At 32.3% G+C, this 25,540-nt stretch overlaps 2 protein-coding genes across 5 annotated transcripts in view; both read right to left on the reverse strand.

The window, feature by feature from the left end:
* The window catches only part of LOC145319246 (uncharacterized), a 45,611-nt gene extending 43,571 nt beyond the window's left edge, over window positions 1–2,040 (reverse strand). For all 3 annotated transcript variants that reach the window (XR_013879787.1, XR_013879786.1, XM_080161252.1), the window contains exons 1-2: window positions 1,908–2,040; window positions 817–1,000 (exon numbers count right to left, since the gene is read on the reverse strand). Coding sequence is in view for 1 of the 3 variants with exons in the window: in XM_080161252.1 (XP_080017378.1) it covers window positions 817–1,000; window positions 1,908–2,005 (282 nt within the window). In the remaining 2 variants the exon portion in view is untranslated. The remainder of the gene's footprint in view (window positions 1–816; window positions 1,001–1,907) is intronic.
* A 398-nt stretch (window positions 2,041–2,438) lies between these two features.
* LOC145319247 (arginine kinase-like) lies at window positions 2,439–24,061 on the reverse strand. 2 transcript variants are annotated; one of them, XR_013879788.1, is made up of 11 exons: window positions 22,748–24,061; window positions 17,592–17,696; window positions 17,136–17,236; window positions 13,724–13,793; window positions 13,040–13,177; window positions 10,202–10,384; window positions 6,725–6,812; window positions 6,304–6,368; window positions 4,784–4,847; window positions 2,944–3,156; window positions 2,439–2,750 (listed from the first exon to the last, which is right to left on the reverse strand). XR_013879788.1 is itself a non-coding variant. In XM_080161253.1 (10 exons), exons 1-10 carry the CDS (start codon window positions 22,865–22,867, stop codon window positions 3,023–3,025), a joined length of 1,068 nt encoding a protein of 355 aa, XP_080017379.1. In that variant the 5' UTR covers window positions 22,868–24,061; the 3' UTR covers window positions 2,439–3,022. The 2 variants fall into 2 exon arrangements, 1 of the variants encoding a protein (XP_080017379.1); XM_080161253.1 differs by having other exon boundaries at window positions 2,439–3,156.
* Window positions 24,062–25,540: the final 1,479 nt, after the last annotated feature.

Here is a 25,540-nt window from a genome sequence, read left to right on the forward strand (position 1 = left end):
GGTTCTAGACGGTAGCTGTTGGTACTAGAAGTTTTAAAATTGGTTATTGCTATCATTTAACATGAATTAAACCAAAAATATGTTTTAAAAAGTTGATGATGGATTTACCCTGAAAATAGGCAAAAAACGGCTGAACGGCTGAGCCGCTAGCCGATACTTTTCCAACTTTTTGTTCGATTTAGGGAAAATAGACCTATCAAGGATTACTCATGCAAAAGTTCAGATCGAAATTCGAATTCTAAGTGTCATTTGCTCACTGATTACGAGATGGTTGCATTAACCCCCCCCCCCCCCCCCTTAAATATACAGAAAGTTTAATGTTGCAAATCATTATTTGGGATGTAAATCAATTTATCTTCAATTGTCATATCCTTTAAAATTTCTGATAAAATGTGATTTTACAGGCTGTACTTTGGATACAGATATAGTATAGTTTTAAAAGTATATTCTGATAACTTTAAGGCATGAATGCTCTAAGAATAGGTAACTTTTATTTTCTGTAGAAATAAACTTCTCAATTTCTTCAGAGATTTCTCAAAATTTAGAGCTGCATTACTTTTGCATATTATTATCCTTAATAATACAATACGTTTGATATCATAAGAAATAGACCAAACTTAAAATACCTACCTAGTAAAAGGTTTTTTTTACAATCTATAGAGCATCAAAATATATATATATATGTCTGGTAAAATCTTAAAACGGATAGACGGTTAGTATAACAATACCTATCGAGAAATCTTTTATTTCAATATCAATTTTTGATTTCCAATAAATCCCTGAAGAACTGCAAGTTTTGTTTTGCAAAAGACAAACCTGCGTTTCCTGTCTCTGTGCAGTGCCTTGCAAAGCTTCCCTGATTTGACCAAGTAGTTCCTCCTGGTCGTGGAACTGCGACCTCAGGTTCCTCAGTTCCTGGAGGTCAGTGGAAGGACTGCCCACACTGGAGGCCATGGAACTAGACAGGGGAGAAGAACTGTCGTCCAAGCGACCTCCACCTCTGCAAAAGAAATACACATGAAGACTTTGTAAAATTAGATAGCTTAAAAAGAAGAAGTGGTGATTTGGGAGGGGGGCATTGGACTGTAAATTACACTGGCATTTGAAGTTTAAAAACCCTGTTATTTTTTTAGTAGGGTTGAAAACTATTACATATCTTTTTTTGGGTATTCTTTGCTTTTTTTTGTAATGGTGAAAGTTTAAATGAATTTAGCAAATAACTTCTTAATACTTTCTTAGCATAATAGAGCAATATGAACTCCTATTCAATAAGGGGGGGGGGGTAATGCAACCATCTCGTAATCAATGCGCAAATGGCACTTAGAATTCTAATTTCGTTATGAAACTTGGCATGAGTAATATAGTAGGTCAATTTCCCCAAAATCGAACCGCCAGCCGTTACTTTTCCAACTTTTGTTCGATTTTGGGAAAATAGACCTATCAAGGATTACTCATGCCAAGTTTCATATCGAAAATCGGATTCTAATTGCCATTTGCGCATTGCTTAGGTACGAAATGGTTGCACAAAAAAACCTTGGCCTTAAGTTGTGTGCAGTGCATGTCCCAGAATATCTAGTACCTAAGCTGTTTGTTTTACACTTTTCAGGTAAGTTTAAAAATAATCCAAGAGAGAGCGTCGGCTATCGGTTTAAACGATTACCGAGAATTTTAATAAATAATTTTAAAGTTTTTAAAGTATAAAATGCCGAAAATGACCTATATCGATCTGAAAGTCAACTGTACTTTTTTGATTATTTGTGTAAACCCCACAAGAAAACTGAAACTTAGCCTTTTCAAAATTGGTTAAAAAAATATTTCAAAACAAATTAAAAAAAAAGAGATGCACGAAATTATGGCGGTTGATCCAAAATACAGTAGGTATCCTACCTAGCTGGGTAGGTACTTACCTTATAGGAATGGGGCTGGAAGTATCATCTAACTCCGGGTCCCCCCCATGGATACCCGGGTCTGTCGGGGACGTGTCTGTTCCCCCGCCCCACCACATTTCATATCACAGTCTGAAAGGATGACAAACATTTTCAAAGCAAACGTTAAAAAGTTTCCAATACATGAAAAAATCAAATACATACCTAACAAAAAAAAATCAACTGTCTTGAACAGTTCAAACGTTTCAATCAATGCTTAAATCGCATAGGTTATTGAACTGATCGAAATCTATTTTTTCCCTTTCAAATCGTACATATTTATTTAATCTAACTTTAATCCTGTTTCAAAAAACCTTATTTGCCCGAGCAAAGTTAAGAAAAGATTTTGTTCTCTTAAACATTCTTTTGTATAGACGTAAATAACGATATAAAATGAAACTCCCAAAAATTGTTTTCCAACCAATAGTTTAGGTATACATTAGATTTAAATCGGCGAATCCCTTTTCACCAACAATCAATTTATATTTAATAATACTAAATAAATCCAACATATAAAGGATAAAAGGTATATTTCATTCATTCAAAAACAACACATAGGTTCCTAAATGCAAAAATTAATCACAAATATTAAATTTTTATATTTTACAATTGATATTTTATTTGTAAAGCAAAATATTCTTTGGCAAAATCCGGGGGGAAAATCTAAGATAAAAGCAAACTAGCTCAATCTGACAAATTAGGACTGGCTTTTTGTAAATGCATGTATACACTAAAGCTATTTTCATCAAATAAAAGCGCGTAAAAATAAATGAAAGATTAAAATAAAATGATTAAAATGACTCATTTATTCAAACTACGTGTCGACTATAGTTTTTCAAAACAAATATTCCAGTTATGGAACATTAAAAAGATTTGCATGAAAATTTTAGGAAGGTTCTTTTGTTATTATGTTACATATAAAGGTTGATTTCAACCTGTATATTTTTGGACTAAATCTAGGCCATTTAAAACATAAATAAAGAGACAATCCTTAATAATAAATCTTTTTTTGAACCACCATAACTGGATAAAGAGAGATTATAGGATTTTCAAAACAAGGATATATTCAAGCTTGGTGTTGAATGATTGACTGGCATTTAGGCAGCTTCCTGCTTGGCCACCAGCTCCTTGTCCTCCTTCCAGAGAGTGTTGACACCGTCAATCATCTTCTGGACGAGCTCAACCTCGGAGTAGCCAAGGCGATGCTTGTTGGAGATATCGTAGGTGATGCCTAAGAACATTTATTATTTCATAAGCCGGTTCAATGAAAATTATAAAAAAATATATTGAAAAATCGTAGCTACGATGTTCTACAGCTTGTTACTAAATTCAACAGGGACTTAGCCTTCGGTCTCTTATTCTTTTTTTTATAAATAATTCTTTGATTACACACATTGTCTGTCCTTTTCATAAAAAATTGTAATATTTTGCTAATCTTAATAAAATAAATGCACTACTTAATACAAATAAATTTAATTCATTAAATTTTACTTAAAATCACTTTTAAAACAATTAAATTAAATTTTATTTTCACAATAAAATTAAAAGGATATATCTTTGGAATGAATAACACTACATAAACACACACACACATAGCGGTGAACAGCTGATTGTGATGTGTCAAGTAGCAGAAACCTGTTCCCAACCATAGACAAATAATTATTAATTTCCTAGATTTTTTAAAAAATATTTATAATTAGCTAGATTTAAATATGTGACTTCAAAATTGCAAATTATTTTAGAATCAATTTATAAAAATTGTGTCTAGAATTTTTTATGAATTATTTGTCTATGAAATCCCCTCCCTTTACTAGCTACCTGCTCTCTTCCTCTTTTTCCCCCCTCCGTATTAGACTACTTTCCCTTTCACTCTTCCCCTCTCCTCTTTTATAAAGAACACGTAGTAATGAATTCTTACAAGGGCAGCTTCCAAAATAAGGACATAATAATTTAAAGTATTATAAAAATTGTTTGAAAAAAAATAAATTAAGGTTTATCCACAGTTTTGGATCATGTTACTTGTCGATGCAGCGCTGCACTTACAAGTAACATGTTAAACTTTGCTGCACTTACAAGTAACATGTTAAAGGGAGATTAAAAAAGGAGATAGGCAGACAATGTTAGTTATATTTTTTATTGAAAATAAGCTTTTTAGTCATTTCTAAAGAACTTCAAAACCCCAAACAACTTCCTTCATCCTTCATCTTGAACCTTCTTACAAAGTTATTTGGATGATTACATGTGGAGGGATCGCTATAATGATAATGTATTTTACAATTTGTGCAACCAGATTGCTATTCAATATCATGTGTAATTATTTAATAATATTTTTGCATATATTCAAAACCATTACTAATAAATGTTTAGCTAACGAATTAATCTTAATTGTTTCTATTTATAATTATATTAGCATCTCTATAGGGAATGGAGCGGGGATATTGCTGCATCTACAAGTAACATGTATGAGTTTGCTGCATCTACAAGTAACATGTGATAAGCGCTGCATCGACAAGTAACATGATCCACAGTTTTTATTAAAAGAATAAGAGACCAAAAGCCAAAATTTAGATTTATTGATCAAAAGATCAGAATAATATTAAAGAAAAAACACAAAACCTCCCAATGAAAACGATAACGTTAAATAAGGTTTACTTTCAGGGATTATAGGTATTTATCTAACCTTCATTAATTTTAAAGTAGGATCAATAAATTGGAGAAAAACAGGGCTGTAGACTTTTGTTGCCATTATCCTTTACACCAACTTTGATTTAAGTCTAATACGTAACTAGTACATAACCGACAAAATACCAACCGAAACTACAGACATTAAGAGTAGCTGGGCTGTATGACGTACGTACCTGTCTGACCGCCAGACTCGCCTCTGGTGCCACGGGGCTGCAGCTGTAGTTCTTCACACCGTTTCTAAATAAAAATATTTGGTTACGTATTAAAGCTTTTCTAAATACATATCTATTTGTAGAAAACAAGGATAGCAACATCCATGAAAGCGAAGCTCTAAAACTGATGGATATACGAACATTAAAACTTAGTGTCAGAACGGAAATGCAGATTATTTACTAAGTATATTTGCGATTACTTTTATTTAATGAAATCTTCCAATTTTTCACATGTACAAAACGGCCTGCTTAATTGCTTCAAGAATAAGATCCATGTCAGATCTATATAGGAAATAAATGTCTATAAACGAGCTCAAGTTTTCCAAGGAATATATGATTAAAACTCATAGTGCTCCAATAATCCATAATAAACTCTCATTGCCCAGAACGATAAGATTTAATTTAATTTCTAATCATAAAAAAGAAAATTTTAATTTATAATATGATAAATTTAAGAAAACTATGTTTTAAAAGAATTCGATTGTGGCGACATTTTGTGTGTTCAAATATTAAACTAAAATTGTAATCATCATCATTAACCCTTTGGTGATGGTAATGTTAAGAAAAAAATATAATTTAAAAAAATCTTTTAAAAATCATTTAAATTATCAAATATTTACTTTCTTTTAGATAGTAATGCCGGGTGAGGAAAATAGATTTATTGAGAAATAGATATGCATATAGAAAACTAGCCAATAGGGAGATAATTATATCGAGCCAACTCTAGTATATGTATAATAGACAAAATTGTAAGTAAATTTGTTGTCAAACTGCTAAAATACCTGATACTGTTTATGTTTAATGACATACTTATATTTTTAGGACTTACACATATAGATGCCTCGCTTATAACATTGCAAAATTATAAAAATAAACATACGAATTTTCTGGTAGTGGTAACGATTATAGAGTTGTGACGCTTTCTAAATCGTACTTTACTGTTACATAAATCATCCTAGAAAGTTTAAAATAGACGAGACAATTCTAACGGACCGACCCTAAATATGGAAAAGCTTCGCTTAAAAAAAAATAAATATATGTCAAAGTCTAGACGGACATTTCCTTAATTAGACCAGTGCAGTGTAGGAGCAATCAGACATTATTTTGGTATGCAAGGGTATTTTTTTATTATTGTAAGTAAACCTTAAAATAAGTTGGAAATCAAAACTTGAATTTATTTTGGAGAAAGCTTTTCTTAGGGAAATTATATCCTTCAAAAATTTCATCGTATTGATTATGGGATAGAATCATGGGCCATCTTGGATATCAAATCTATTAGAATAATGTTCGATAAAATAATACAAGTATAACAAGTTTTTTGCCTTAAATGGTAGTTTATTTAAAAGAGAAGGTATTTAAAAAATGAAAGAAAAATTCCTAAGAGGATTATACCAGGATGAGGAGGTGGGAATAAAAAAGGCGAAGATGAATTTATCAACAATCTTCTAATTTTGTTCATATTGATCTGATTTTATTGTCACCTTCAATGCAGGGAGACCCTCCTTGGTCCATCCAGGGAGATCAACATGGACGCTGGCTCTCATACCTGGAACAAACACAATTTTTACAGCTAGCTCTTACGAACAACGAAATTAATTCGAAAAAAAGACACAACCTAATATGATTTTCAGCTGTCATTGGGGGGCAACACTTCGTAGAATTGACGACCTTTTTATCTGCCCCCAAATATCATTCTAGATTTATTTCGCTTGTTAGCTATAACTTATAAAAAAAAGCTTGGTCGTCCTTGGCACCTCCTTAATGATTATAAACAAAATTATCACTTCTGTACATTACAATTAATAGTTGAAACGTTTGGACACTAAACTAGGACTTTAAGACTTTAGGGACTATTTTAAATAACAGCCAAATGTCCCCTCCCTCCCTCCCTGTGTAGATTACCTGTTCCAAGATTAGTTGGGCAGGAGTGGAGGAAACCATACTTCTCATCAAGCATAAAGTCTTTGCCAGATTCTCCCTTTACGGAATCCTACAAAATTATTTAATTAAGAATGACAAGAAATATTAAGTATTACTGACAATTGATGAATATGAATACTGAGGTGTCTACCATGGAAGGAAGGTCAAACGAACAGAAATACCCTACTTTTTCGAGACTACTTTAGATCCCCCAAATAAGTCTGTATAATATATTTGCCTTTGTCATCTCTTTCCAGACTTCATGGATTATTTTCCCTTTTTAAAATTACCAGATTTTCTTATCAAAATACTTTAGTCCTAAAATCCTTCTCCTTAAGTTACATCATTATATTTCTAGAAATAAAGATTACGTGGCCTAACAACTAAAATTACAATTAAAATTTCTTTGCTGAAAGTTGTAATATCAAGTTTCCTATTACTTGTAGTTTTAAAATATCAAAATTTAAATTAAAAATCCTCTAAAAATCTGATACCTCTTGGATGGCCTAATTTTGCTGTAAAATTGTAGTGTAAGGGCTAAGTATTATTATAAGGTTTTGTGCTTATGGCTAGGGGCGAAGTCTATTGATTTTAATAATTCCAGGTATATAAACCTTACAATGATCTGTCAATTTTTTTTCTAAAATTCAATCAAAGTTCATAAAACAAATATCCCAATTCCATAATCATTTATGTTTGAAAGTTTAGAATAAAGTTTGAAAATTGTAATTAATGTAATCCCCTCTAATTAAAAAATATACAGCGAATCTCCTAAAAAAGTTAGTATTATTTAGAGAAGCAAAATTTTTGACTGAAAATCATACTGGTACCCAAAGTTTTATCAACATGTTGTTAGCTTAAAATTTAAGGGACTTTCATTATATTCTAGAACAAGGATGACAACATCCATAAAAGCGAAGCTCTAAAACGATATGACAGACGAACATTAACTTTTGTTGAGTGTCAGAACTGAATATACAAAATATGAAAATTTAAGGTTTGACAAAATTATAAGTAAATTTGATGCAAAACTTCTTAAATAGGTATAGAATTCTGTTTAAGGACATACTGACATTTTTATAGAGATGCTTCGCTCATAATATTGTACCTTATTCTAATAGGAATTAGTAATAAAAAAAAAACAGATCAATCGGATGATTTTATCACAATAAAAATTGTTATTAAAAAAGTAAAAAAATCAACATGTTTAAAATAGACGTACGGACATTCTGGTAAAGATTATAGAGTTGCTACGCTTTCTAAATCTTACCTAACTACTACAGGAATCACCATGCAAAGTATGAAATCGATAGGACAATTCTAACCTGCCTAAATTAACGAATAAAAGCTAACCATCTCGGACGTACGGACGGACCCTAATTATATTAAAGCTTCGGTTTTAAAAATGGACCAAAAAAGGATTCTATTCCCTAAAACATGTAATTATGTACGAAGAAGCTAGGGTCAAAAATCATTCAAAAATAATCCGCATGCTTTATTAGGAGTTCGCTTTATTTAGTTAGGATGATGTCAACTTTATTATAAATAAAACTAGAAAATACCCGCAATTCGTCAACACATGTTAAATAAAGTTTATGTAGAATATTGCATTTTTAAAGTTTTTGCCATGACAAGGATAACAACATCCATAAAACCTATGATTAATGATTAGAAGGAAGAACAAACATACAATAACTCATGTATAGTGTATGAAATAAGCAGATCATTAATCTTTTAGTATTTAACACATTATAAACATAATAAACATAATCTTAATATATAAAGTAAAGATGATTATTGTTTACAGCTTTAGATAACTATAAATTCTGAACCGATTGAGTTCTCCATTACAAGGAAGCTATTTTCCTGCTCTTGCTTACCCCTAAGAATATAGAGCCCCTAGTACATAAATAATGCTAATATAACCTTAGAAAAATGTAAACAGATCTAATATGAACCGAAGACACATTCTTTAGTAAATGAAATCTAGGTTAGAATGCATAAACATCCCCCATATGTGGGATTTATGTAATGTAAATAAATCAACTTGATCATTCAAATCCGGAAGGAAGGGGACAATGGGCCGTTTATTACACTAATCCCTAAAGTTTTTAATAGCGTTTTCTTATTTGTGTCCAAACGTTTCAACCAATAATTGTAATCTATACGAGAGGGAATTTTGTATATATCAATGTATCTACCATAGTCTTATCCCTTTAGATCCCTGCATTCGAATACACATTTATTCAATCTTATATAACTAAAATAAACTTAAGTACTTGATAATTTATACAGCGAGGCTACTCACCAAGAATGTTTACTTGACAAGATCTACTTTCTTTTTGTCTTAAAACAAACTTGGAAATCTTCCTTTTATGGATTGGCAATAAGGCGAAAAAAAAACATTCAACTAAACTGACCCTTTTTAAAAGCAGACACAATTTGCCCTCTTCCCTAAAATAAGGAACTCAATTGGAGTTATCCAAAAACTTAATGCTTTATATAATCCTATTATATAAAGTTTTTTGTCTAAAGCTTAAGATTTCATAACTGCTTAACTTTCTGGTATAGAATGGATAGAAGCTATTTTCTTCAATTTTCCTACCCTTCCGAACACAGCACCTAGATGTTAGGGGCGAAGCTGCTAGTAGAGTATATCGTAAAATAAAGTAAAGTTTGCAAATAAAAGGAAGCCGTAAAAATTGTTGAAAGTTAAATAAGAAATTGAAATCCTTGAAAATAATTCCTTTGTAACTGGAGGATTTTATGTGACACAATCAGCGGCGTGCACAAAAATTAAATTATAAGGGGGTGGTCTATTTGAAGAAGCTTGGGAGATTTTAAGGGAAAAAAGCACTGCTTATTTGAAAGGAAAAAATTAATCAATAAAAAAATTCGTTAATTTTTCGCTAGTGCAATGATAATGAACTAATAAAATAATCTTACAAAAAATGAAAGGTTTCTCCAGATTATTTTTTAAAAATCTACTACAATTTCTCTTAATAGCGATATACAACCCCCATAGCGTGCACGTCCATGGCGATAGTTAAGTTTGGATTATTTAACATGCAATATAACCATCTAGGATTCATTAATGGTTTAAGGTAAAATTATCAATAAAACTTTAGAAAATAGTTTTTATAATTTAATGTTTAAATATTCTTTATATCAACTTAGTTTACTTTTTGGAGCAAAGAAAAGTTTTACCTAGATATTTTAAATATAGTAAATTATTTAAGAAAAATATGGAAGTTTTCTTAACTACAGAACCAAATAAGGACTATTTTAGACATAATTCATAGATTTAAAGTAAAAGATTAAGTTGAAGTTTTATATACTTGTAATTATTATACAAAGTGTACTAAAACACTTCCCCCTATCCCTCTATTTATAGCTTCTACTTTCTTTAACTTCTACTTTGTCAATAATAAAGGATTTTATTTTATTAAAAAATCCAACCTGTACAGCCTTGATGCCGCGGGCGAGCCTCTCAAAGACACCCTTGACATCACCGCCGCTCTGCATAGAGATGATTCTCAGCTGGTCCTCCTCGTTTACCCACACCAAGAAGGTCTTCTCAGCGTTGTGGAAGATGCCACGACCCTCGGGCCAGTCACGCTCCATACCAGCGGCGATCAGATTCTAGATAAAACAGTACTCTTAATGAAGTACTAATCTCATTTTCTTAGTTTCTCAAACTAGGGAAAAAGAAATCTTTTTCTAGGTAAATTTCTCTTTATAAATATCTATTAATCATTCCTGAACCTATAAAATGCTTAAAATGCTACACTGAAAACTATTTCCGTATCATCTGTTAGCGAATCTTAAGCAACAAACAGACGGACATTCATAAGGAGCTATAGTACTTCAACTTAATTGAAGTCTTGGGTTATGGAAAGAAAACAAAGTGTGGGATTCATCGTATTTTCACAGTAGCTTTTGAAAGGTTATTTTAGGTTAGGTTAGGTTAGGTTAAGTAAATGTTAATGATTGCACCGCAGGGTTAGAAAATATGCCCCGCAGTGCTAGAGCCCCCCGCAGGGGCTAGAAAGAGGAGAAAAGCTACTGTGAAAATACGACGAAACTCGCAACTTTGTTTTCTTTCAATGATCCCAAGTCCTTTTTAAGTCTAACAGTTCTTAAATGCATTTTTTTATCTAATTTTATATTATACTTACTAACCTTTATTGTAACTATATTGGAAAATAAGTATTAAATTATTGATCATACATTAAGAAACTATATCGCATATTAGTTTGCAACTTTTCAACAACCGGATCTAGCCAAACTTTCAAACATTAAACTTTTGGATCAGGTCAAAATTGCGAATAAATGTTTTCTTACGGCAGTCCATGCTCAATTATTATAATTATAACAATGAAAACTCTAACAGTTATAATCCGGGAAAAATGAGAAATCATACTGAAATGTAAACCAATATCCATAGTTCTATAAACAAGAGGTCAATTCTTAAAAAAATTTGCCTCACTAAAATCAGGTTGCCCCACTAAAATCAGTGAGGCTTGCTAAAAATTAGAGGGGATAATTTTCCATCACTAAAATTTTAGTGAGCCAAACTGATTTTAGTGGGGCAAAAGTGTTTTAAGAATACACCTCAGTTTTTTCAAACATTATCCATCTGACTTTGGGTACTTTATCTAAATCTTAATTGGTTGGTTCAAACTAGCAGCGCCCATTAATTAAATCTTTCTATAGAAGGGGTATTTTGTTGACGGTGTACAGTACATCTATTTATCTCCATTGTCTTATCCCTTAGAAAAAGGTGGCAAATTCCTTGTACCTAATTAAGTACCTATTACTATTTTAGATTTTTTAAAGTCCTTTTTTTGACTACTGCACTAGTGAGCGAACAGTAAGCCATTTCACAGTCTTAAAAGTTCTTAAAACATCTGCGCTTTTTGTCCCGATCCAAACTTTTTTATATAACATAATAAAGTTAGAGGGAATATGAAAGGTTTCTTTATATATTCATCAGCTTGTACTTTTCAGCATTAGATTTCATAAATCAATTTGCATTCTAATTACATATTATTTCATTTATTATTACTACTTTATATAATAGGATGTAAATAATGGACTTAGGATAAGTAAAAACTTAAATTTGCCTTAAATTGCGCAGCATTTACAAACAATGATTTTGCAAATCCAATAATAAACAAGCATTTAAAATAAATTTTAATTCTGGAAACAAAAAATCAAACTTACGCTAACTTATGCTACCATGATCTACACAATAAGAGGGGGGGAAGTTCTGACACATTTGCGTAAACGGTGAGTATAGGCTTTATCTTTGGACTGAGAGGATAGGTTATTAGGGATATAATCATTCTTATATGATGAATTTCCCCAAGATTTAAGATTTTTTAGATAGGCCTCCAGGTTCCGGAGCTCCAGGCCTCCAGGTGGTCTCTGTACAGGTAAAAATGAAAAAAAAAAATTTTTTTAAGTTAAAAATCAACTTATAAAACAAAATATGCATATTTTTTCTTCAAATATGTGAATAATATTAAAAAAGATGCATATTTTGTTTTATAAGTTGACCTGTAACTTTTAAAAAAATTTTTTTTTTTTTATTTTTACCTGTACAGAGACCACCTGGAGGCCTGGAGCTCCGGAACCTGGAGGCCTACCCAAAAAATCTTAAATCTGGGGGAAATTTATCATATAAGAATGATTTTATCCCTAATAACCTATCCTCTCAGTCCAAAGATAAAGCCTATACTCACCGTTTACGCAAATGTGTCAGAACTTCCCCCCCCCCCCCTTAATTTATCCAGCAAAGTAAATCGCATTTTTAATATTCTTTTAGGATATGAAAACCAGGGATCTTAATGAAGGATTGCTGTAAATCTTCAGTGATGAAGAACAAAAAACTCTTCTAAAGATTAATACAATCGTTGGAAATATTTTGACTACTAGTTTGGAACCAACCAACCAAAATGCAACAAATGTACCAGAGACAACGAATAAGATGACGTGATAATAAATCTTTGGGAACCAGTACAATTTACAGCTGGAATAGTAATTATCGCATAGTTTCACTTCCGCTTTCCGCAGATATTAAATAAAAAAATAAGATTAAAACGAGTTTTGTTAGACCGAGGGGCCGAAGGCCCAAGCTGACAAAACTGATATTAATTTTATGATATTTAGTTTAGTATTCGTGGAAATTTGTTTGTAATACGATGGTATTCATGATTTTCCAGTATGGCCGAGAACCGGTTCTATTTCAGCGGATATTAATCGGTTTTGAAGTCATACTGGAATAAAGTTTACCTTATCTCCAGACATGAACAGGAAATGGTCATCGACCAGCTTCTGTCTGACCTCCTCCTCCATGCCAAGGAGAGGATAGTACTCGCCGGACAGATCACCCTCCAGCTTAGAGAAAGCAGTCTTCATGAGCTTCTCAACCTGGAAGTTAAAAATTGACTAGTAAAAGGACAAAGAAAGATAAATATAGCTAGGAAAACCCTGTGGTAGAAAATGTAGGCATTTTAAGATTTTCATTAATTTGAGTTAAGGAGATAGGACAATGGACTGGACATTAATAAATAGGCAGTTAAATATCTAGCTTATACGTTTTCCAATGCAACGGTATGGGTGGAGTATAGACATATAAATGAATAAATAAAATAGTACACCCTTATTTAATGAACCTTTAAAGGGTTATTAGACATTAAAAAAGCCTTTAATGTTAGAATGCATTAGGACAAGCCTGCATTCAATTTGACAATAAATCTGTCGTCCATCTATATACAAGTCAAGTATCTGGTGATACCGGGGGCAAATCTTACATCTTATCTACCTATTTAAATATCAACCTTATATGTTTATCTGTCCATCTATCTATCTATCTATCTATCTCACCTCAAGTCTCTGTTCCTGGGTGATACCAGAGGCATATCTTATATCCATCTACCTATCTAAATATCAACCTGTCCTATCTATCTATCTCACCTCAAGTCTCTGTTCCTGGGTGATACCGGGGGACAGACCGAATCCCTCAATGCTGCGACCAACACGGATTCTAGAATAAAATGAGTAATAAGTAGGTTTCAATATTTAAACGTCGCTAGTTGTCTGGAATGTTATTAGTTAAAATCTGCCCGAAACCCCGCGGGACAGTCTTAAATATTGAAAACAGTCATTATAAATCGTAACCTAAAAAATTAATATGCATTCATCTTTGTCATAAATTGTAGGCTTGTTATTACTCCGCTTTTAGTGAAAACATTTGAGGTTATTTTATTTAAATGAAAAATAACATCAAAATTTTGATCAGTTTTATTTTCCTAACGCAACAAGCACATTGAAAAAAAGTATTACAATAAGATCAAATGCAAGATAAAAAAGATTTAAATAGCAAAAATACATCAATTTCATTTTTTTAGCCACACTTTTGCGATGCAAAATAGTAAGGGACACGCAACACAATTTGAATCTGGTTTTTACAATGAATGCATATCAATGTATTTTCTTACATTTCCCAATTTTTTTGATAAAAGGGGGGGGGGCGAAAGTGACACTTTTTGAAACCAAAACTAAGAGTCAACAAAGGAACTGAACTAAAAAAAGGGTTACAGGTCTGAGATTTTGCATGGCAGTTGCTTTATAGGGGTACAATATGGAACTTTGAAGAAACGGCCGCGCAACCGCCGAAAACCGCCGTTTCCCACCGTAATTTTTGTTGCCTTTTCTCGGCGGTTTTCGGCGGTTGCGCCGCCGTTTTTTCACAGTTCCATATTGTACCCCTATAAAGCAACTGCCATGCAAAATGTCAGACCTGTAACACTTTTTTTAGTTGAGTTCCTTTGACTTTTAGTTTTGGTTTCAAAAAGTGTCACTTTCGCCCCCCCCCCCTTTCTATTTTGTTAACATGTTATCTGTTTATTAATTTAAGGATATTAGGTTGTAAAGGCATTTCATTCTAAAAAGCTGAAAGGTTCGAAAGTAGAACTGTATTTTATTATCCTCACACATCCCGCTACTAACGATTACAGAGCTCCTAGATGCAAGGGGCGCAGCATTTAAAATTGTTATCTAAAGTTTTAGTTGATAAAAAGTTTCACATAAACATTCAGGAGAGTGGACAGGAGATAAATTAAACTAGTTCGTTTTATGCAATGTTTTTCTTGTTTTTACTGCGCTTCTTTATTATCCATATCTTTAGTAAATAATTCTTGAACAAGATTAATTCATCAATAATACTTAACACCTATGCTTTAAATATTGTATTTAATGAAATCTTAAACATGATAAATGAATTAAAATGATAAAGTTTAAATAAAAACAAAATTAATTTTAAAATTTCTTTAAGCCTTTCTTACATTGCCTTAAATGTGAAATTACTTTTTCACGAACTATGGGTCAGAAACACACTTTTTTGTAACCTCTTTTTGGTTCGAGAAATAGAATACTTAAAAATAAGGGAAGAAAAGTTATAGTATATACTATATATGCCTTTTTAAAATAAATCATGGACCTAATACTTGGTAATTTTTATTCATGATTCTTAACACGTTTCCACTAATTAACAGTGATAAGAAATACGCTTAAAATACTATAAATATTTAAGATAATTTTTGCACTTTAACCTATTATATTGATGTCATAAAACCGCAGGGATCGTCAGCCGCAAATGCATTCAGCTACACATAATTAACATTTTTTAGACAATTCCGAAAAAGACAATAGGTTAAAATCTGCGGAGAAACCGCACTGCAAATATTGATTGCCAAAGTCGCAAGGTGGCGACTTAGTTGAAACCACAACCAATCTATTTTTCATCATCAGTCGAATAGATAAATTTGCGTCTGCCCTGCCTTGATTAAAAAGTGTCTGAAATTGCGTGATATAATTCAAAAATCATTTTTTTAAATAACACATTGCATCACATCATTTAGAGCAAGTTTTATAGATCTCAGCCTTCAACCTCCTTCAAGTGCCATTTAATCAGGGATCTAAAAGATTCTAAAGATTCTAAAGGGATAAGAAAATGGTCAATAACTTTTTGTACATTCCCAATAATGATACTCATATTACCCTTTCTGTAGATTACAATTAGTGGTTGAAACGTTTGAACACTCAACTTAATAAACCAACCAATTAAATGCAATACAAGTCCCCATAGTTCTTAAGCCATTGAATAAGAAAGAGTTATTTTAAAACTTTGAAAGACTAGTGTAATAAACAGCTCCATGTCCCCTCTCTCCCTGCATTTATTACTAGCAAATCTACTATTTAAGTTATATGTAACGTTAGTAAAACAGGAGTCAAATTTATCAACCATTATGATAACTAGTTGCTGTGCCCCTGGCCTATAGCACCTTTTTGCATATTTTTGAATGTTATTCACATATTTGAAGAAAAAACATGCATTTTTTGTTTCATAAGCTGACCTCTAACTCTTCAGCAAATGTGTCAAAACTTGATCATTTACACATTATCATTTGTGACATAGTAACGGCCAGATTTATGGAAATTGTTTAGAAAATCTACTCTGCTAAAACTAGTTTCCCTGCCCTCTTTATAAAGCAATATGTTAGATAAAATATTAAGCAATATCAATTAAATTGCCACAGTATATCATTCATTCCCCCTACCATATTTGAGATGCATCTAATAGATTTTGTTAGATCTAGTGATATCTTAATTAAGTAGCGTGCACAGGGTTTGTAAATCTATGGGGGGGGGGGGGGGGGTGTTGGAGTGAAGAGTGAATATCAGGCCTATCAAATTTCGATAAGAGAATGTGGACACCCCTCTACCGCACACGTATGTCCCCATTCAGCTATCCAAAGAAATTGTGAGAAGGGTGTCCCCAGTTCGATTAAAGGGATTCTTCTAATTAATACTTTTCAATGAAATTATTGTATTTGTCATAATGCAGTTTCAAAATACACTTGTAAACTTTTTATACCCTGCATAATACCGCATAAATAGAAATTCATACATAAAAATATCCCAGGAAAGGGGGAAGACTATGGTATTTATTTTGCACTATTCTTCATAAATACAAGGACTTAAATATAGGGTTTAGATTTTAAATTTTATCTATATCTTAATCTTGTGAGCAGATACGTTTAAATGCGAGTTTATGCAATAAGAATTGAATAGTTATCTATAAAGTTAAGCCTGATTACCCAAGCAAATTTTCATTTCCTTAAAGTTTAAAACCCCTACTACCCCCCCCCCCCCGGCCCCCCCCCCCCCCTCTTGTTTTTAATGATACAATCCAGGACAGAAAAACTCCACCGCGTAAGTAGTGTTTTCAAAACTAGCCTTTTAGTACAGTCATAGCGGCGTTAATGATTACGAGATTTAAATTGTCAATACCACTGGAAAATACCAAGAAAGCATGATTTAATACCTGGTTGATTTGACTGGGACATCTTCGTCAATGTTTCCAACAATCTTACCAGCATCCATATCACTGGTGTGGGTAGAGTCAGCTGAGATACCATGGTACTCCTAGATAGATAGACATATAGATAGATATATAGATAGATAGTATCACTATCCATATCACTGGTATGGATAGTCAGCTGAGATACCATGGTACTCCTAGTTAGATATATAGATAGATAGTATCCATATCACTGGTGGTATATCATGGTAATGAGCTGCGCCTGTTTTGGGCCAAGGCAATCCCCCTACTCTAACTATTTATGTCGCGTACCTGACACTCTGCAGCAGTAGGAACCATTTTTTATGTCTTTAGTTATGACGAGGTGTCGGGCCGAGATTCATCATCACCTTCCAGATAACGAGCGGATGCGCTACGCGTTATGCCATTGTCGCGGGTAAAAAAAAACTGCAACTTTACCTGGATGATGGGATCAAAAACCTCAGCAAAGTCCTTGTATGAGTCTGCATCGCCAGCATAGATACCACAGTGCTGGTCATCGAACTCGACAGCACAGGCAATAGCCTAAAAATAAAAGACATTGATCAAACATTCTGAAGTTCTAAAAAAAGCCATGTTTACAATATATATAACCCTTACCTACACAATAGGATAAAATAAAGGCAAACAATGCATTGCATGGGACATTTCATTAGATATTCACTTCAGGTTTCGCAGGTGAGACATTGAAATGATTATCTGATATACATACATCCCAAATGATAAATTTGTCAGTCTTTAGACTATATTATAGGTTTATAATTGTGGATGAACTTGGGGCGCAGCCTTTTCCTAATAGTGACAACACCATTGTGAATTAACCTGTCTTCACCACCCCCTACCTACCAAGACAAAACAACTCCTTTTAGGGGCCTTCATCCTAAGAGACAATATAAGAACCACCCAAACCTGTTTTAATATTCTAACCATGTTATTATAATGATTCTATTTTTAAATTGGTTCTCTGCCACTCTTCTTTGGAATTACAACTACACTTTCTCTAAATGAGAGTTTGTTCTATTTGTGCATCGCTTCTCTAAAATAAATCTAGTCCTTCGTCCGAACTCGAATGTAGCCGTGCCCGGCTACATGGACACTAAGTTTGAAACTAATCAACCAATAAAAGTACCCAGTTTTACATCAACTAATAAGATAACGTGGTTATAAAAATAGGTACCAAAGAAATAAATTGTCCAATGTCCTCTCCCTCCCAGATTTTTGGAATTAAATCTTAAAAACATAGGTACTTGGACAAATTTTGCTATTAAAATCATTATTTACGCACTTAGCAACTATGCAAATTCAATTTGAGGAAATCATTTTTATGCAATTTTTTTGCTTAAAATTGAGTCATCAATAAAAGTCTTATTACTAGGCAACTCCCAATAGAACAATTAGGTATTATAAAGTAACAGGAATAGGCATTAGGATAACACAATTATAATAAAATTAGGGGAAAATTTGTTTCGATTCGTTAGTACAAACTAGCAGTGTATAAATTTCCCTCTCAAAACTTAAATAGTAAATAGTTAGTTGGTAGTTTTGTTTGTTATAATTGGGTTTGTACATCAATCTAGGCATCATTGTCTTTTCAATCCTTTGACAAATAGGTAAATAACATGGTTTATAATTATGAACCATTTAATTTAATAATAAATGAGGCAAATTTGAGGAAAGGGAAAAGGCTTTAAGTTGGTTAAAACTGCTATAATCTGGATTATTCCAAAATATATTTTCAATTCTCTTTTTTACACACACAAGGCATGTAGAGAATTTTTTGGTAAGGACAATTTGTTGAAGCACAGCTTCTCTAAAGTTACGAGATATTTGGGTAGATTCCCCTAATAAAATTGTATTATATGAAACAGGTTCGAAGTTTGATTTAGTAATAGATTTTCTTATGTTGTTTAAAAAACGTGAATCTATCGATAGCTAGTGTGAAGCTGGCGATTGATCCAAGTGGTGAATAAGGTCTTAATGGGCAAATAATAAAACAGAATTGAACAGGTTTAAGATTTAAGTATTGTTAGGGTTTATGGCTATTTTCTACCTATCTCTTTCCCTTCGATAACAGAGTCCCTAGATTCTTTGGGGGCAACCACTAGTATAGTATAATGTAACTGGACATAGTTAGTTTTAATATTGTAAATTACATGGTAGTGTGGTGTAGAGACACATAGCGCTTTTGTACTTTATACCTCCTCTAAGACAATTAAGTTAACCTGGTATTTACGACTTCGTTACATAACCTTAACTATAATAAGAAAATTAGCCTAAAACCATCCCAGGATTTATGGAAAGCTTCCCTTAAAAGGAGAAATCATTAGTCTTGGGCTACTGACAAAAAAAAACTTTACTACTTTATAAAGTAGTAGGTAGTAGGATTTGTTTATTCGCCTGTTCATGGAAGCTGTTAATGGTCACTAAATTTTTTAGGTATTTAAACCATCCCGAAGAGAAAAAAATACACATCCCTCTTTTTTAAAAAAACACACATTGAATTACACAACCTTTAACAAGAACTTCTTAATGTAAACAGGTAAACACAAGAAAATCCCATCTTATAAAGTAGTAAGCCTTTTTTGACTGTAGCGCAGGAACTCGCTAACCGCAGAACCAATATGGTTCTCCTTTAGAGCGAGCACTTCTTAGGTCCTGGGATGGTTTCAGGCTATTTTTATTTTATAAAAAAAGTAGTTGTATGGTTTTTAGCTATTTTTTTGTCCTTTCATATCCATACATACTAGAGACGCAGTCGCTAGTGTTAAGTTGAAGGTACGAGAATAATATTAGTCTATAAGCACTACATCAACTGGCATGACCTTGAATTATAACTATGTATACAAGTCTCGGGGGAGAGAGAGATCAGCTGTGCTGGCTTAGCACCAGACTATTTTTAGAACATTTCTTTGATCAATTTCTTACTATTGGTCACAATTGAGATTATACCTTGGATATATTCTATCAATGTAATATAACATAGACTAGATTAATCTTAAGAACCAGACTTCGTTACAACAAAATAGTGGTCTTATACACTTTTCTTCAATATAAAAATGAAGATAGAGAGTTAAGAGGGGGGAGGTTAAGATTTAGCGTAAGCACTGAGCTTTCCCCATCAAATATTATTTACTTAACGCTTTTTATAACATTTTCAACAATAAATCTTTATTATCACATAGGTATTATTAAATATATTTTTTTTTATTGAAAATAAGTAAGATAAAAATTATCTTTTTTTGGAGCGGGGGGGGGGGCAAGAGTAATCATTTATACTTAAAGATCATTGAATGATTGCATTAGATTCGACTATATTGCTTTTACAAGGCTGCTATTATAACAAGGATGACAACATCCATAAAAGCGAAGCTCTGAAATGGAAGGACAAACGGACATTAAGACTTGTATAATGTCAGAACTGAATAATCAGTATGCGAATGTATAAGAATCAAAGCAAAATTGTAAGTAAATTTGTTGAAAAACTGCTTGATACAGGACAATGATTATGGACATACTTACATTTTTAGGACTTGATTATAGAGTTGCTTTGCTTTTAATATTGTACTTTGTTATCCTAGGAATCAGTATACCAAAAATCAGACCAATCAGATAATTAGGTCACATACAAATTTGTTGTTAAAAATGTAAAAAAAATCAACATGTTTAAAATGGACGTACGGACATTCTGGTAATGATTATAGAGTTGCTACGCTTTCTAACTCGTACCTAACTATTACAGGAATCACCATGCAAAATTTGAAATCGATAGGACAATTATAACATGCCTAAATTAACGAAAAAAGCTATTTAAAAAAGTAAAAAAATCAACATGTTTAAAATGGACGTACGGACATTTTGGTAATGATTATAGAGTTGCTACGCTTTCTAAATCGTACCTAACTATTACAGGAATCACCATGCAAAATTTTAAATCGATAGGACAATTATAACATGCCTAAATTAACGAAAAAAGCTATTTAAAAAAGTTAAAAAATCAACATGTTTAAAATGGACGTACGGACATTTTGGTAATGATTATAGAGTTGCTACGCTTTCTAAATCGTACCTAACTACTAAAGGAATCACCATGCAAAATTTGAAATCGATAGGACAATTCTAACATGTCTAAATTAACGAAAAAAGCTATCCGTTACGGACGTACGGACGTACGGACGTACGGACGGACGGACGGACCGACCCTAATTATAGAAAAGCTTCGCTTTTAAAAAAAAGGGTAGTTCTAAGTCAATCGGTCATAGAAAATTATGCTATCTTACTTTAGTGATCGATATCATTTATAATATTTACCCTTCAGTATTTATTTCCTACCAAAACAAAATCTATTTCTATATTTTTCCTCTGACAATCGATTAAAAGATCCATAATATAGATATAATATTCTGGTATGCAATCCCTTCCACAAATAAAACTGAAATAAGTCGCAATCAAGGATGATAATATCCATAAGTAGGTAAAAACAAAAGCAATCATACACCAATAAATTTAACTGGTACCAAAATATTGCATAAAATGCTCTAAAACTATGGGTACTTAATTTAATATTGATCAATAGATTCAAACCAGCATTGCAGTGTCCAAACTTTTAAACAATAATTCATCTACTACAGAGATAATTAAATGTTTATCAACATTGGGGATGTACATGTGGTAATATTCAGAGAGAGAGGAGAAAGGGGACATTGGGTTGTTAATTACACTAGTCCCCAAAGATTTATAATAACGACTTCTTATTTGTTGACTTAACAACTTTAGGAACTTCATTGGGGATGTACATAAATTTATCGGCCTTTAGAATTTATAATCCCTTTAGATCTCTGGCCAATATTTTGCAGTTTTGCCAATTTTATACTGTAATATATGCAGCGCAATGGATGGATAGCAATCTCTTAATCTGAAGTCATGACATTATGCACTGCACGTGATTTTTATTAAAAATCTATAGAATATCATTTTAGTCATGACATTTTTCTATTAAGATTAATTTTTAATGCAAATTTTCTTCCCATCTTCATGTTATATTCATTAATTTTTGTAAATTATCAAGAGATGAAAATGTTAGGTAAACAAATACATAGGTACTATATTTGTTTTTGATACATAAATATTCCATATCCTGATATACTTAGTAGCAAGGCTTTTTGTTCGTTAAGGTCTTTCTAACAACTCAACCAATTGAGTATTTTATGGAAGTTTTAAAGATCCCGAAATGATTTAATATATTTTTTTAACGAAAATTCAAAGATTTGGATTGTTTTAAGCTATTATTCTGATTTTTAGATGCTTACACAGAAGCCACTCAGGGAGCTAAAGGGATAAGACAATATGTACATACCCAATGATGATACACTAAATTACCCCTACTGTAGAGTAAAATTAGTGGTTGAAGCGTTTGGCCACTCAACTCAAGAAATCAACCAATCAAAATTCAGTAAAATTTCCCAAAAATGTAAATCCAAAGAATTATCATAAAACTTTGGGGACTATAGTAACAAACAGCCCATAGTCCATCTCTCTTTCTGACTAATAATACTAACAACTACTATAATTCCTCCTACCTGGCCAAGGGTAAAGCCAGAGGTGGCGGTCTTATGATCCCCCAGCTTGTTCCACTTCTCCTCGGTCACGTGCTTGGCCACCAGGGAGTGGGTGGACTTGATCTCTGGGAAGGGAGCCATTTTAGTAGTACACAGATAGAGGCGAGATAATCTGAAACATTAAGTCATATGATTATATAATGTAGTATGCATGTATGAAGCCCTGATTCTCTGAAGTTAAGACTCAGATGCACACGGAGATTGAAGGTGAGAATCCTTTGGCGAATGATAGATTGGTAAGTTTCGCGGACAGCTGAGTATTTTATTTTACATTTGCAAGCTGACCCGCAATTTTCAGCATGGCCTTAAGATTTAGCAGGTGTTCCACATTAAGCCACATGGCATGGAGCATGGCCGAGGGAAATGATAAGATTCGCTTAGATTTTAGCAATTTTCCCCAATTACCAACAGGGTTAAGGGTACCCCTAAGGGATTAGGCATAGAAAACCCCAACCGTATTTAACAATGAAGTGTGTATCAATACGAAACTTATCAAAACAATTAAAAGTGCCACACCCTAATAATTACAAATTCTTAAAACAATTAAAAAGCTAGAAAATTAAGTATTTAATAAAACAGAAAATTAAATAAAGGAGGACAATATCCATAAGTACTGAAGAACTAATAAGTAGAGATAGACAAACTAACGGACGAAGTAAATCATATACTGGATAGGTTACTCATTAGTATAATAGGAATATTTTTATAAAATTCAACATCCTATCTTGAATAGGAGCTCAGAAATTAACATTTTCTTAATCCCGTTTAATATAGACAAACAGACAGTCAAAATTAAAGGATATTTTCGCAACTAAAAATGGTATGCGCGCTATGTGCGCGTATTTCAAAGTACAAATTGAACGCCCCATTGAGCTTTCTACCGGCAAATAAAATAAAATAAATTGATGAAAAACCTAATAAATAAGGATATTTAGAACATAAATCATGATAATTTATATAGAAAAAGGCAAAATTAATTGAATTTCTAAGAAATTTTAAGATGACAACAACAAAAAATACTATAGAAAATGACTTAATGATACAATTTATGAAAATAAAATGAATAACAAAGAGAATTAATTAAAACCATACAAAAAAATATTAAAATATATAATTTTAATAGCTAATATATTCTCGCAATGAATAACATGATAAGTTGAAAACGACTAAAATAAATTTAAAAGCTACAAATCCAAAATAAACCCTTTAAAACCGGTAGAATCTTGATCCAAATTTGTAAATTGTCCGTCTGCTTGTTGAAGCTAGCTTCCTTCCAAATTAACTGAAAACTTCAGCTTCTCTCTTCTCTTCTTTGACGGGGACCGTTTTACTTCCTCTCTCCCCCTTTTCTACTTCCTTCCTCTTATTTCCTCTCCTCCTCCCAGCGAATTAACAACCTCCATAGCTCGATTTCTTGAAGAATTTGATTTCCCCTATGACAGCTTTCACTGAGTGAACTCATAGAAAAAGTGTATCATGAACAATCCCGATGTAAAACCGAAGTGAATTCCCGAAGTAAATTCCCTAAGTGGACGTCATTTACATATGTGAATTTAATCCTTATGTTACATGGGGAACAGGCTATTCCTTATGTGAATAAGCTGTTTTACCTAAGCTTAGCTGTCAAATACATAAGTAAAAAATCGATTTTTACGGGGCATTTGTGCATAATAACAATAATTTCGGAAGGGTAGAATTTAGTAGATATGTTTTTCAAGGTACTTTTGTAGATTAGGTAGAATTTAAACACAAATGAAAAAGCTCCAGAAAACTAAAATAAACAATGATAAAAATTGTTTTATATGGAAGAAAATATAGAAAATAAAACTCTTTAATTAATTCTAATCCCTCCACGGTTTTAATAAATTTCTTCAAGGGGGATGTAACTGCTTTTTTTATGTAGACCATTAACAAACTATAAAAATAAAAGCCTAACATTAGAATTTATTATTAAAAAATTCACAAAAAATTACTAAGTGCTCTCGCAGTGGAAAATTTTTGGAAAAAAATAACATGGTCTTAAATGATACAATATTGTCTGATATGGCAAGAAATGGTGAAAAAAAAAAATTTTCCCAGTGGCAGCGATTTTAGCAGCTGCAGTTTCTCTAAAAGATAAATATTACAGAGACAAACACTGTCCCTGCAAAAAAGATTTTGTTCAATTATCCTTTGGTACAGACGAACATACAGATAAACATCCTGTTACCTTTGTATAAAGATTTACTCTTTGTGTTTTTCTTAATTTATCTACACTCTTTGTAAACTTAATTTGTTGATAAGTGAAAAAAATTTAAGGACATATTTGTATTACCTAAATAATTAAGAAAAGTTATTATATTGATTAAATTATTGTTTCTATAAAATTATATTAATACTTAAAAATAATAGTTATGTTTACTATTATCATTTTATGATTCTATTTCCGGAATTTAGAGAAGAAGACATTTAATAAGATCTTCAAAATGGGCTTTGTGTAAATCAAACTGTTAAAAAAATTGGACAACATAATAATTAAAAATGTGGCAACATTGCTTTTAAATACTTATGACAGTTTACTTCCCTCAGCTAATTACACATGTGAAAAATACGCACAGCTAACATAAGTATTATTCATGAGACACTTTCAGTAAGTGCGTCAGAGGGAATCACTTTCCCTAAGTCCACATAGGTAACACATAAGGAATTTCCCCCTAGTAAACCCTATGTACCAAGCTGTTTGTTCAAGAAATCGAGCTCATATCGCCCACTGGT

This window comes from Acartia tonsa, chromosome 5 (assembly GCF_053477335.1).
Source record: "Acartia tonsa isolate MP-2025a chromosome 5, ASM5347733v1, whole genome shotgun sequence".
In the NCBI taxonomy this organism is placed as follows: Eukaryota; Metazoa; Arthropoda; class Copepoda; order Calanoida; family Acartiidae; genus Acartia; species Acartia tonsa.

Excerpts from the sequence above, each read along its gene's own strand:
- LOC145319247 (XM_080161253.1), bottom strand. The coding sequence starts at position 22,867 with ATGGCTCCCTTCCCAGAGATCAAGTCCACCCACTCCCTGGTGGCCAAG. Across the intron at positions 13,794-17,135 it reads GTCCCAGTCAAATCAACCAG|AATCCGTGTTGGTCGCAGCA; the intron begins GTATTAAATCAT and ends ATTTTATTCTAG. Across the intron at positions 6,369-6,724 it reads CCCAACTAATCTTGGAACAG|GTATGAGAGCCAGCGTCCAT; the intron begins GTAATCTACACA and ends TGTTTGTTCCAG.